The sequence below is a fragment of the Fukomys damarensis genome, unplaced genomic scaffold (assembly GCF_012274545.1).
Source record: "Fukomys damarensis isolate Sample0158 unplaced genomic scaffold, DMR_v1.0_HiC HiC_scaffold_32, whole genome shotgun sequence".
Lineage (NCBI taxonomy): Eukaryota > Metazoa > Chordata > Mammalia > Rodentia > Bathyergidae > Fukomys > Fukomys damarensis.
In genome coordinates this window covers 39420886-39433622 of record NW_022900944.1, presented here as the reverse complement: position 1 = coordinate 39433622, position 12737 = coordinate 39420886, and the positions used below count along the sequence as shown (strand labels likewise).

The following is a 12737-nucleotide window of genomic DNA, read 5'->3' as shown; positions in this document are numbered from 1 at the left end:
AGAGGCCATTTCAATGGCCTAATTCTTATAAAATGAGATGTGGTTCCCACTGAAGACCTTCACTGCCACACTAACTGCACTTTATTGCGCGTTGTATGTCTTAATTTAATGAGACTTGGGAAGTCTAGTCTCCTTAAAATGAGAATGTTAATTATATATTGTTTTCATTCTTTCATTTGAAACAAGAAAGTTTCTCTCTTTTTAGTTTTAAATTATACAAAACTACAATATATCTTCCCTTATAACACTTGTACATTTATATTGTGTTTACTGGCCAAGCTCAATGGAGAAGAAAAGAGAATCAAAAGACACCACCCAATTTAAATACATAGAAACCTCTCCACAAACAATTGCTGACAGTCACATCATTGTTCTCTGGCAAAACTTTAAATCTACTGTAACTTGACTTTCCTTGTTACTATCAGCAAACATTTTTATACTTTTTTTTCATTTTTTTTGTCTATTTAAAAGGAAAAATACATAACTGCAGCATTAGTTAAAGGTTCGCAATAATCACAAAATCTTTCAAAAGGATTAAACACACACAGGCACACACGCACGCACACAAGTAAAGAAAGCATACACCTATACATCTGTGTACTGTTTTAAGAAAAAGAAATCCAGTAAATTTCCCTAATGTTAAACTTTTATACAACATCTCTTAAAATATATTTTGCATTTTATTTCAAAAATGCATTTTATTAAGAAAAAAAAGAAAGGAATTGATTACAAATCAGCAAATCAACACCATGGTCTATAATGTGTCTGTGCATTTTGATAAAAATGCTGCAGCCTCTAGCAATGCAAACCTCAGAGGACTATGTGGCTTCGCCATCTGCAAACCTGTCTACATTCTAGCTACCAACAAGGTTAATGCTGCCACTACATAAAACAAACACTGGGAAGAGATTCAGAGCCGTGATGATGGCTGCATCCATCTTTACATCAAAGAGATACCGCCATTTCTATGTCAAATCTTTCCCTTGTCACCACAGGTCTTCTGATTAAAAAAAAAAATGTCTGCCATTTACCAACACAGGTCCTTTATGAACTGTTATGCTAATTCACATACTTCAGATTTAGTCAGGCATTACAGAAACATCACTATGGATGAGAAAAGACAGCCAAGCTTTCTAAGGTTAACAAGGAAAGCGTAGTAAATAAGACAATAGTAATGACGAATGTACATATTTCTAAATGTCCTACTATAGACAAACTAAGGAATCTGATTTTTACTTGGGAGGCACTTGGAGGTGTGCATGTGGACCACAAAGTGCCTTTATTATTGAACTGTCTCATGGGATACAGAGATAGTTCCAAGCGAGTATCTTGTTTACATGGCTTCAGAATGAATTATTGGAACTGTTCTATAAGGTTATTGACAATTCCTCAATCTCTTAATCATTCTAATCACTCTAATCAGGATGGACTTGTTAGTGGATTTCATTGATTGGTGGTACTTTCTGAGAAATTAACTTAATCATCCTGCATAAGCAGTGACTAGAAGGAGAGATTTCGTATGGGTTAGACAATGCACTATCTTTCCTTACGATAAGCACCCTTTAATTAGTGCACTGGTTGTGCAGAGAAGGGAGCATGGTCACAGCTCACATTTCAAGCAGTATATATCGGAGGTTCATGCCTGAAGGGGTACATACATTACACTTTTTAGCATGAGAAATGGCGTTCTACAGTTCAACTTGTTTCATTTTTTTTCAAATCTATAAGAAGATAAGACATGAAATATACTCATGCAAGATCAAAGAAAAGCTCGTGATAACCTGCAGAAAAACAGAAATATAAACCTACAAGAAACTGACATAAGGTTCAAGGAAAATATTCTCAGAAGTATATTTCATTCGAGGCATTACAGTTGTAATTAAAAATAATTTTTGCTGTGTTAAGAATTGTTTTTTTCTATATAATCAAGTTTAATTGAAAACATTTTATAGTCTTTGGGAAATTGGAATTACTCAGGGTCTTAACTACCGTCGCTATCAAACAACGATAACAAATAAAATAGAAACTTTTAAAGGTAAGACATCACATGTGGACAACCACTGCACTTTGAGTCTCTTTACAAATGAACTGTAGGTTCAGAGGTAAAATCAGACACTCAAAACCTAATGTAGCCAAAATCATTAAGAAGAGTCAAATAGAAAAAGAGCAATACAAACAAGCCAAAGACAACAAAACATTTTTCCAGACTACTGATGTATTGAATGTAATACAGAGAAAGGCAAAGGGGCTTTATATACTTTTGGCCACTGAAGATGCAAACACCAGCCAAATAGGATCTTAGAAGCATTTCCAGGTCCATGAACAGCACCATGGGAAGACTAAAGCAAAAGCAGCATATGCTCTCAAACAAAGCAAGGTCACTGTAGTCCAATTGTGACTTTTTATCTCTAACAGAACCTATGAATTACACAGCGAGGAGACTGGGGCTACAGTTTTCACATTTAAAACCTGTAGTCACTAAGCAAGTTAAACTGGTTATAGATCGTGTTGGAACAGCCGGAAATTAACAGCAATATCTAATTATTCGTTACACAGAATGACCGTCATGAGGAGAACGTCACTGGATGAGGCCTCCCGGAGCCGTCCGAGCCTGGACGTGGCAAGATGGCGGTGCTGCAAATCCATCGCCTGTACATTCAGGGTAAGAACAGTTCTTGTCCATTGCAAAGCCCCTGGCTATTAAAACAGACTGTCATCAGCATAAGTTAAATCACGGCTGCCAATCAGAAGAAGTACTCTTTCTGATTTTCATTCACTGCATTTTGTACATTAAGCTCACTTTTCAAAACAGCTTCAGCACTGTCTACATTCTCTGACCTTTTTGCCTCATTTCTTTTGTATAACCTTTTCTGCTGATAAATGCGAACAGCTATGGCAGTGATGCAAAGCAAGATAAAGATCACAACAGCGATCAAACCTAGAGAGAGAACAGAGAAGACACACAAAGTCAGAGTTCTGGGAGGGATAGAACCACGACGACTTCATTGCTTCATGAGTCCTGAGAAAATTATTTTCCCGCTAAAATCAAGCATCTACTACACATAAATTGGACAGATTAAAACTGGAGGCATTTCTGATGCAAATTCTGTTACAGTATATTCAGCTTACTTTTGACTGCTATCGACTTACATGTTCACCTCTGTTTAATCTGAATGCACGTTATATTGGATCTACTTAGTACATTTATATTTAACACAAAATATTACCTACATTTTTCTAATACAAGGTGGTTACTTCACATTAAGATGTAGATAAGCATTGATAATTTTGAAATTACCACGGACTAGTAAAATAGTAAGAATTTTAATACCAAAAGGTTGATCTGTGTTTTCATGGTTAGATATGTAAAATTTTATAGTTGATTTTCAATAATTTGTTACAGTACTGAATACCAGGAGGTCAGTCATATGAACAAAATTCCTGAATAATAAAATATAGATATAGATATAGATTTAAGTTATTTCTACATGAGGAATATTGAGTTTTTAAAACTTTGTATTTCAAAATATACAATTTTTCAGTACTACAATCGTCAGCCATGCCTACAATAATCAACCTTGTCATTACATCCGGTCTGTTGTCCTCAGTGTGATCTTTGAGCCCCAGGACACTTTGGGGAGGATTGTCGAGGTTAAAAACTAATTTTGTAATAGTTCTAAGATGTCTTTTTCACTGTGCTGGAATTTCTGCTGGTGGTATAAAATAAAGCAGGTAAGATTCCTGGTACTTAGCACATATTAAGGGAAGGATACCGAGCTGTAATAGTAGTCCTGAATTCATGACGCTGAAAACACTGTACCACCAGGCAAGAGCCATGTATTCATTTAAGGATGCCCTGGATGCAGCTGGAAAAAGACCTCATTTTATTAAACCTTGACCCCTGACTACAAGTCTTATGAATGTTTTATGTGTTGAAATGGGAAATACATATAAAGTAGTTGTGGAATATTCTTAAGAATGAGGTCTACCCCCAGGAGAAACATTGTGTGAACATTGGAGTTATGAACTGAACTAGTTGTTTTATACTTCATGCAACACCATTTTTATTTGAAAGAAAAACTAACAGGAAAACTCTGGCGGCCAGATGTGGGTATTTGGTGGAAACTTGATCTAATGTAAGAAAAGCCTGGCACCTCATGAAAACTAATAACATATGTTAGTAATGATAAAAATCAAACTTCCAAACAAAAAAATCAAATTTGGAAAACTATTTACCATGAGTTGAAGAGTTTCCTCATAGCTAAGGACTTTTCTGATGCAATTAATCAAGGTATCAATGAATGATACATTTTCAGATAAAAATAGGTAATGTCAAAAATAGTAATGTGGGTCAAATCTCATATTGCAAAATTAAGACTCCATTCTAATATAATAGATTTATACAACTATAACGGAGTCAAAGACTTTAAAGTTCTTATCAGTCACAGATTCCTAAACAAGTAATTTGCTGAGAAGATTGGTTCCTCATGGTCAATCATACTATTATCAATATCCATTCAATTTTCTACTAGAACAGCCTTACCTGAGAAAGGAAACAATCTAATGTAAACGTGTTGACTGAATTATGTAAATGAACTCTGAAGAGTTTACTGATGGGCATGGTCACTTTTGTTATTTTTAATGATATTAAATAAAGAATAATTTAATTACAATACTCATTTATTATAATTTTTTTCTCATTCTCAGTTGAGTTGCTTTAAATACTACTTGTATCTGATTATAAAGCTACTGGCTTAAAGAGAGAGATTGTGAACAATTTCAATGTTTCACCAGTATATTGGCTCAAATGGGACACTCGGTCAAAACATGAATGGTCTCTGAACTTGTTAGCTCATAAATGTGATTTTTCTGTTTTAATTTGAGCTAAATTTTGTCAGGATATGTTGTGACCAAGAAAAAGCTTGATCTCACCTGTTATAAAAAAATACAACTAAAACTATTTTATATAAAATATGGCCATTCTAGTGCTGTGATGTTACATTCAAAGTACTGTGTGTTCGTATGAGGAAATTATTTAACTTTCTCTCTGTCTAAATCTGTCTGTCTATATACGGGTATGCTTACAAAAAACTCTGCACATCTGGATCACCATTTTGAAATGTCTTATTGAATTAATTCTCCCTTCTTATATTTCTCACTTTGTTTCTAAGCAAAAAAATTTACTAAAATGTAGAACAGGGTGGGAGGATTAGACAGTCTGGAAAATGCTTAAATGGATTCACTGTGGTTACATAATAGGTGCAATTTGTGAGTAACTGGACAATGGGCAAAAGTTCTACCACCGCGCTGCCAGATGAAGTAAACACTGGAGGACAATACACTGTGACTTAGATAAATTTCATGCAGTCCAGACAGTTCTCTGAGCTTAGAAGGCCATTGGCAGCCGCTATGCCAACAGAAACTAGCTGGCACTGGTTTCATGATCCCTGGTGAGCACTCCTGGCCCAAAGCTCCCATATTGTCTTTTTCTGTCCTATGCATTTGATCTAAGTAAGAATTTCACAAGTGAACTGTAATTTAGTTTTGTTCTTGAATAACATTAGAATGACCTACCAGCACATTTCTTCCCTAACTCTGTAAAACTTGGAAATGAATTTTGCCCAAAACAATAGTCTAAGAATTAAATATTGTGTTCTAATATTGGCTTGACCATACAATGCTCTTTATATCTATCTTGGGATCTATATTTAACTCTACCTATACAAGGAGAATGCATGGAAAAAAGCACTATTATGTGACAATTTCCTGGATAGGAATCCTAGCTTAAAATGTTGAGCACATTGTAAATCCTATAGCTTTACAAGTATTTTTACTATATACTGTATTTCCAATACTTTCAACAGATTCTATAATTATTAACTAAACTATAGATTATTTTAATTATTATTCAAAAAAGGTACTTTTTTTGCTTGCCAGGTGATTAAATTCTATTTCATGTATCTTTAATTTGCATATCATTAATTTGTTTAAAAGCAAAAGAACAGGAACATCAATTGTGATGGTGAGTCTTGATTGTCAGTTTAATTGGGTTGAGAAACACCCAGGACATTAGTAAGGCATATTTCTAGGTGTTTCCACAGATGACTGGCATGTGGGACAGCCGACTGATGGGGCAACAACCCACCCTGAATGTGGAAGAATGTATGGGAGGAGCACTACTGGCACCATCTAATAGGGTGCGACCCCAAAAGGAACAAGAATTACAAGGAGGAGGAAGCCTGCTAGCAGAGTCTCTATGGTGATTTCTCACTCTTTCCTTCCTGGCTGCCATGAAGTGAGCAGCTCTCCCCCACCAAACCCTTCTGCCATGATGATATCACAGACCTAAAACCAAAGCAGCCAGCAGACCGTACATTAAAACCTCCAAAGCCATGAGCCAAAGTGCACCTTTCCTCCTCTAGGTTGTTATTCTGATGTATTTTGTCACAGTGACAAAAAGCTGACTAACCCAGTGATGGCCACAAAGACTTGACAAGTACCATTCACTGTCTGAACAAAATAATAACTACTTGAAGAAAATCTGCATCCAGATGAGTAAGAACCTGAAAAACAACCAAATGGACCAAGGATAAGTTGCCCACATAAGTTGCCCAAGTATATGAATAAACACATCATCTGGCAAGGCCTTAGAATAATTATTTATTTTTATATGTGTCCATATCATATTCAAAGGGTGGAAAAAAGCTAAACCACTTAACATTTCAATAATTTGATTAATAGCATTCTTAAGAGCATTAATCAGGAAGAGAAAAGGTTTATTACTAGAGTTGGTTTTGAATAAATTACATCTCAAAGAATATGCTGTCACATTACCAGAGCGATATACTTTAAAAGTTTTTGTGTTAACTCTGCAATTTAAAAATACTGTTAATCACTTTAAGCTCATTAACCTAATATTTGATAAAAATGCAACTGAAAGTATAAGATTCACCAATACTAGTATTTAGACCCTGAAAATACCTAGTTTAATAAGCATTAAGGCAACACAAAACATATGCTTCTCAGTTTAATGTTTTTCCTACTTTTTGCTGAAGCAATCAAATGTCCAAGCCAAAGGAAAGTAAAAATGACATTTTCACAAATATATTCAGAACTCCATGGACCCTTGCAATTGCATTTCAGGGCTAATGAATATTCACTGTTACAGTTTTGCAATTATTCCCTGAGTATGGTGCTCTAGTCAAGCCATCAACTATTTATACTGAACATGTCCTAGAATGCCAAGAAATCAGGAGGATTCTATAAGATAATCCAGTAGAAATAGTCAGTTGTCCTCACAACTTAGTGCCTGGCCCTTGCAACATGAGGAGATTTTTATAGATAATTATATAAAGCCAAATATTTACTAGCAATGATAACAAGGAACCAAAGATGAACTAATTCATGCTTCTAGTTACCTCCAATTACTGCTGAGTCACTTTTGATTACATTAGTGAGGGGTTCCCTGTCATCCATTGTTCCAGAATGATCTGCAGGTAAATCACAAAAGGGGACAGAGGTATATAGCCAAGAAAAAGGAAGACATTTTGAAAAATTCATCAATATTTTAAGCCCAAAGAGAATGTCAGAAGTGACTATGGGATATTTATCATTTTCAGATTGAACAATGAATAAATAAGACTCTAGAAGACAAATGAGAAAGAGAACTCAAGTTTAAACAGAGCCATTTCTAAGAAGTCTTCTTGAGAATGCAGTGTAACAACAGAATCAGAAGTTTTTCAAATCCAAGGGGGGTTTGTGAGTAGGTAGAGGAAAGGCTGCAGTCACCTGTGAATGAATGTGTCCTCTCCCTCGATGTGGCATCCGTGCCAGCTGGGGCCACACAGCTGGACTCGGCCACATGGCCCGTTATGGTGACGGGTGCTGGGTGGCTGGGGCGCAGGGCGGCCTTCAGGGGGGCCACGTGGCTGAGCTGCACCGCAGAGAGGCAGCCGGTGAAGCCCTGCGCTCCCGCCAGTGACGTGTCCGGGTCCACTTCGCCGTGCTCTGCAAACCCCAAGAAACATCACTGCGTTAATCACGGTGAGAAGCACAAACGGCCACACACATCGAATATTTTAGGTCTGTCAAGGCCATAGCAATAGATATACAACTTAGAAATTCACTTCTGTCTTTATTAAAAAAACAAGAAGAAGAACCAAGAAAGTCATGTAAAGGTACAAGATCCCAATGATGAATGTAACTGTATTGTACCTCTAAAATGTACCAATAAAAAATATTAAAGAAAAAAAAAAAAAGAACTCAATCTATTAAGGCTTTCCACAGCTAGTGCTGAGATCTCCTAGGTTAATGAAAACAATTTGTATGATTAATTAAGAGTGATACAGGGAATCCGCTGGAAATGATTAAAGCCTCCACAAGAATGGGTCAGGCCATGAACCGATAAGGGTCATAATATTTCAAATTTTAAAATATCATTAAAAAGTATTTATGAGAGAGCTTGTAGTCAATACCGGGAGGTGTGTGTCCTGGATTTAGAAATGAGTTCTGCTCAGCTTTTAAGACTTAACCCATGAAAATAATAGAAGCTAAAGGTAAAATTGATCTACAGTTCCCTCAACAATTGCCCAATCTAACGTTTTGGTCCAGCTAAAAGCTCTCTGGTACTTTACAATCCTACCCAAACCTGCCAGGCAATATGCTATCATCACGGCAAGAGGCCATACCCATAGTTATCGGCATGTCTCCCTAACGACTCAGGTACAGTACTGAAAACATTTATACCTCAGCCATCTCTCTCTCTGCTTTAATTACAGCCTGGTATTTAGAAACATGCTTGTGCCTTTCGTAGACAGCTAAGTCCTCCTCCTGTGAGTTCAGTTAGTATTGAACTGTTGCGGAACAGAGCGGTTTGAGTGCCAGAATATCAGTTCATAATATCCTAATAAATAAGTAATCCTGCATGCTAGTTGTTTGCAGGAATAAAATCTATTACGTGTTCAAATGTTATCAGACTGCCATGTATTCATCCACCAATGTTCAGCCACAAAAGAGCACAACAGCTCTCCCATATATTTCAACTACGTGGGCACAGAACAAAATCTGTATTTTGTCTCTCTCTTTTTTTTTTTTAAAGTGATGAGTATTAAGTATTTATCGACTGCGCATTGTATGTAGGCACTATTCTAAGGGATTCTGCCACATGAGCAGCTTATTCCAGGCATCCAAATATGAAACATAGGTCCAGAATTTCAATGATTTTCCTGAGATCACGGTCACTCAAATTATTTACTGAACCCCAAGCCTGCTGGACACCAAATCCCAAGCTTTTGTTGATGAACCACTTTAGACTTGGGATGTTCTTTCCGACGTTTTTGTTTCCTTTTTTCTTCTTTTGTTTCCATTTGGGGTGCTCTGTTTCAGTTTTTTGTTTAGTGCAGTGCTACATTTTAAGTAACACTAGGCATCATAAATCTGATGGACCCTGTCTTTTCTTCTTGTATCTAGGCTTTTGAAGAACATTTTCTTTGGCTCCATTTTCTTTCACATTTTATACCTAATAATAAAAATACTGATTAAACACTTAGTATAGTGACAATCACTCTCTCTAAAAAGAAAACTGAAGATCAGAGACACTGCATCGTCCTCTGTTATGGGCTTTAATCATTTCTGGAGAGTTCACCATATCATTCTTAATTAGCTGTATACTTAAGGACATGTTCATTAACCTAGGAAATCTCAACACTGGCTGTGGAAAGACTTAATGGAGTTCTTTCAATAAAGCAGAAGTAAAAGGAATTTAGTAGCTACGTATTCACGGCTATTAAGTAAACAGACTCAGACAGTTCTGGCCCAGGTGTTCAGCCTCTGGAGGCCTTGACAAACCCCTTAGTGCTATTTTCCCACACAGGGAGAGTACATGAGAGTATTGCTCTGGGGCTCAAACACGGTGCACTGTGAGCTCCTTAAGCACACAGCTGGGCCTCAACACCCAGTACCCTGCTGCTTCATAGGAGTGACTGTCCCCGTGCTGAAAAACAAATAACAGTCCACCCCACGGCAACCTCTCCTTCCAATGGACACGCAGTTGGCCTTGCCTGTCTGTGGATCTACACCCACACAGTCAACCAATTTGGGACCGAATACCGTTTTTAAATAAATGGCATCTGCACCAAACATGTACAGGCTTTTTTCTTGTCACGATCCCCTAAACAATATGGTAGAATGACTGCTTACACAACATCCCATTGGATGAGGTATCATAAATAATCTAGAGCTGATTTTCAGCATATTGGAGATACACATCAGTTCTATTTTATCAAGGCGCTAATGGATTTTGGGGATGTGTATAGAATCCTGAAACATAGGAACACAACTGTACATTCAAACCTATATTTTTAGGGAAACAATGTGTTCTAGCATTGGAAATTTTTTAACAATAATGAGAAAAAAGGAAATATATTTTGAATTGCAACATAACCATAATCATATTTCTTTTGTGAGGCTGAATAAAATTTCTATAGGCTTTTAAAATAATCTTACTTTTGAGTCAAAAATGCAGTCAAGATTTACCTCTCTGGTAAAACTGTGATGCGAAACATTTTTAAAAACCTCACATTTACAAATTGCAAACATTTTTCCTCAGAAATTATTGTACAAACATTTAAACTTTAAAGCCTAAAATGCAGAGTCAGTTGATGAGTATTTGTTGTTTTCAGAGCTAAGGGTAGAGCAAACAAATCCTCCGCAGTTTGGGCCTTTTACGGTTTATTGGAGAGGAGAGACAATAAACACGGAAACAGGAACTAAATGATAATTTTGAAGAGTCATAATGCAATGAGGAAAATACACTGGACAACATGATGGAGAGTATCTGTGGCAGGAAATTACCGTGATGGGTGAGGTTGTTTTTTTTGCGTTGATTTTAAGGATGACTCTTTTCAGAGCTCTATTTTTCTAGTGCCTATGGATATTATTACCTAATCTTCTTGCTCTATTCTTTTTCAAAATTTGTGAGATTCCTTGTGATTTTGTCACTTTTATCAGACTGTCTCTTTGGCTGTGTGTGTGTGTGTGTGTGTGTGTGTGTGCTCACACATCTGTGTTTCTCAATATTCTACAGAGGACATGGTGAGCTCTCTCCATCTGCACACACAAAGTTTTATTTGGCTTGGGAAATTTCATATATTGTGCATGGAACTATTGCTTCACTTTCGCCCTTTTTATCCTTCTGAAATGCCACTGACTCACATTAGGTCTCCTCTGTGTATTCTCCAAATCTATTTTAATTTCCCTCCTGATTTTCATATAGGACCTACTCCTGTGTAAGCCAAATGCTTTTCATTTACTTGAACTTCCAGGTGATAAATTCAAGTATCAATAAAGGTCATCCCTTCCAGCTGAATTTTTTAGTTTCAGAAAACAAACATCAAATGGTAATTTTTAGTTCCTCAAGGTCTTTCGATGCTTTATTAGAATTACCTTAAATTTCTCATTCTATATTTCATTCATGTTGTTGTCTGTGTCCTTGAATAGCTTTATTTTCATAAGAATCTCTCTGGTTGTTTTGGGGTTGTTTTACACCCCTTTTGTTGGTGTTAAATCCTTTTAAGGATGGAATTTTATGTTAAACCTGCTCACGCTTGCTCATTTACTTCCTGCTTTAGGTGGCTGAAAGCCAGAGAAGGCAGACCATGTAGCAGCCTGTGGCCCAAAACCCAGAGGGTAGGGGCAGCCAAAGACCTCAGAGGAAGTCTCCCCTCTGTAGCAAACCTCAAAATAGAAAAGGTGTGGTCCAAATTTCGGGTCATCCTCAGACCCTTGGGAAAGAGAGAAAAAAAACAAACTGATGTTTTCCAATGTTGTTTTTTCCCAACAGGGTCCGGAGAGCTTTGTCAGCATGTGCTCCCCAAGGGTCCATACAGTTCAAATTCTCTCCCTGAGATTGTCCTAGGGTTGTTGGCCCCTGAGCACTCCAATCCTTCAACTCAGAAGGTCAGATCGGGAGTTTCCGGATCCACCCCTCCAGCTGGGCTGGGCCAACTACTACTTGCTTCAGGACAAGTGATGGCTACAATCAGAATTGGGAATGGAAAGAAACTGCAAGGGACTTAGCAGCCATCTTCCCACCGCTGAATTCAAACACAAAATAGTTATACCCCAAGTTGCTCGTGAATATGGCCTCAGAAACACACAGTGTCATTTATCTGCTTTGACAATTATACTTAAATGCTAATGAGCAAAAAAAATAAAATTACATCTTTCCTGTTATCTGATTCCTAAAATGCCAACACATTGTAAAGGCTGGAAAAGTAAACATGGAGGAAGGAACTGAAGACAGATGTGTACTTCATCTCAGCAATCCTTATAAGATAATTATATTTTAGATGGCTCTGATTATAAACATCCTTAACTGACTCAGATTCTTGGATGGCCTTGCCTATTACAAAAGAAGCCTCTGTTGTATATACAAACATAGAGCACGACTTTTGCTGGTATAAAAGGAAGAAACCTTTTAACAAAAAGTCTACAAGAAAAATAGAACACCAAGAAATTAGAACTTGATGGAGTGTCTTTCTATTTCAGAGAGAGGGCTGTTTCTCAGAAGATATGACAGTGAATGCAAGAACAATTATCAGGAGTACTTTATGAAATGTCTTGTAGCTCTCATAACCCCCCAAGAAAGGAAAACTATAGGACCTCAGAAAACAAATACAAGTATGTTATAATATCACACCTATGAAAAGGGGCCATTTAATAAAAATGATTTCCATATC

The 12737-nt window shown here is 36.9% G+C and overlaps 1 protein-coding gene across 2 annotated transcripts in view; it reads right to left on the bottom strand.

The window, feature by feature from the left end:
• Positions 1 to 709: 709 nt before the first annotated feature.
• Cntnap4 (contactin associated protein family member 4) overlaps positions 710 to 12737 on the bottom strand; it is a 258872-nt gene continuing 246844 nt past the window's right edge. For both annotated transcript variants that reach the window (XM_010609481.2, XM_033757934.1), the window contains 3 exons: positions 7789 to 8007; positions 7419 to 7490; positions 710 to 2938 (listed from right to left, as the gene is read on the bottom strand). In XM_010609481.2, coding sequence (XP_010607783.1) covers positions 2745 to 2938; positions 7419 to 7490; positions 7789 to 8007 — 485 coding nt within the window. In that variant the 3' untranslated portion in view covers positions 710 to 2744. The remainder of the gene's footprint in view (positions 2939 to 7418; positions 7491 to 7788; positions 8008 to 12737) is intronic.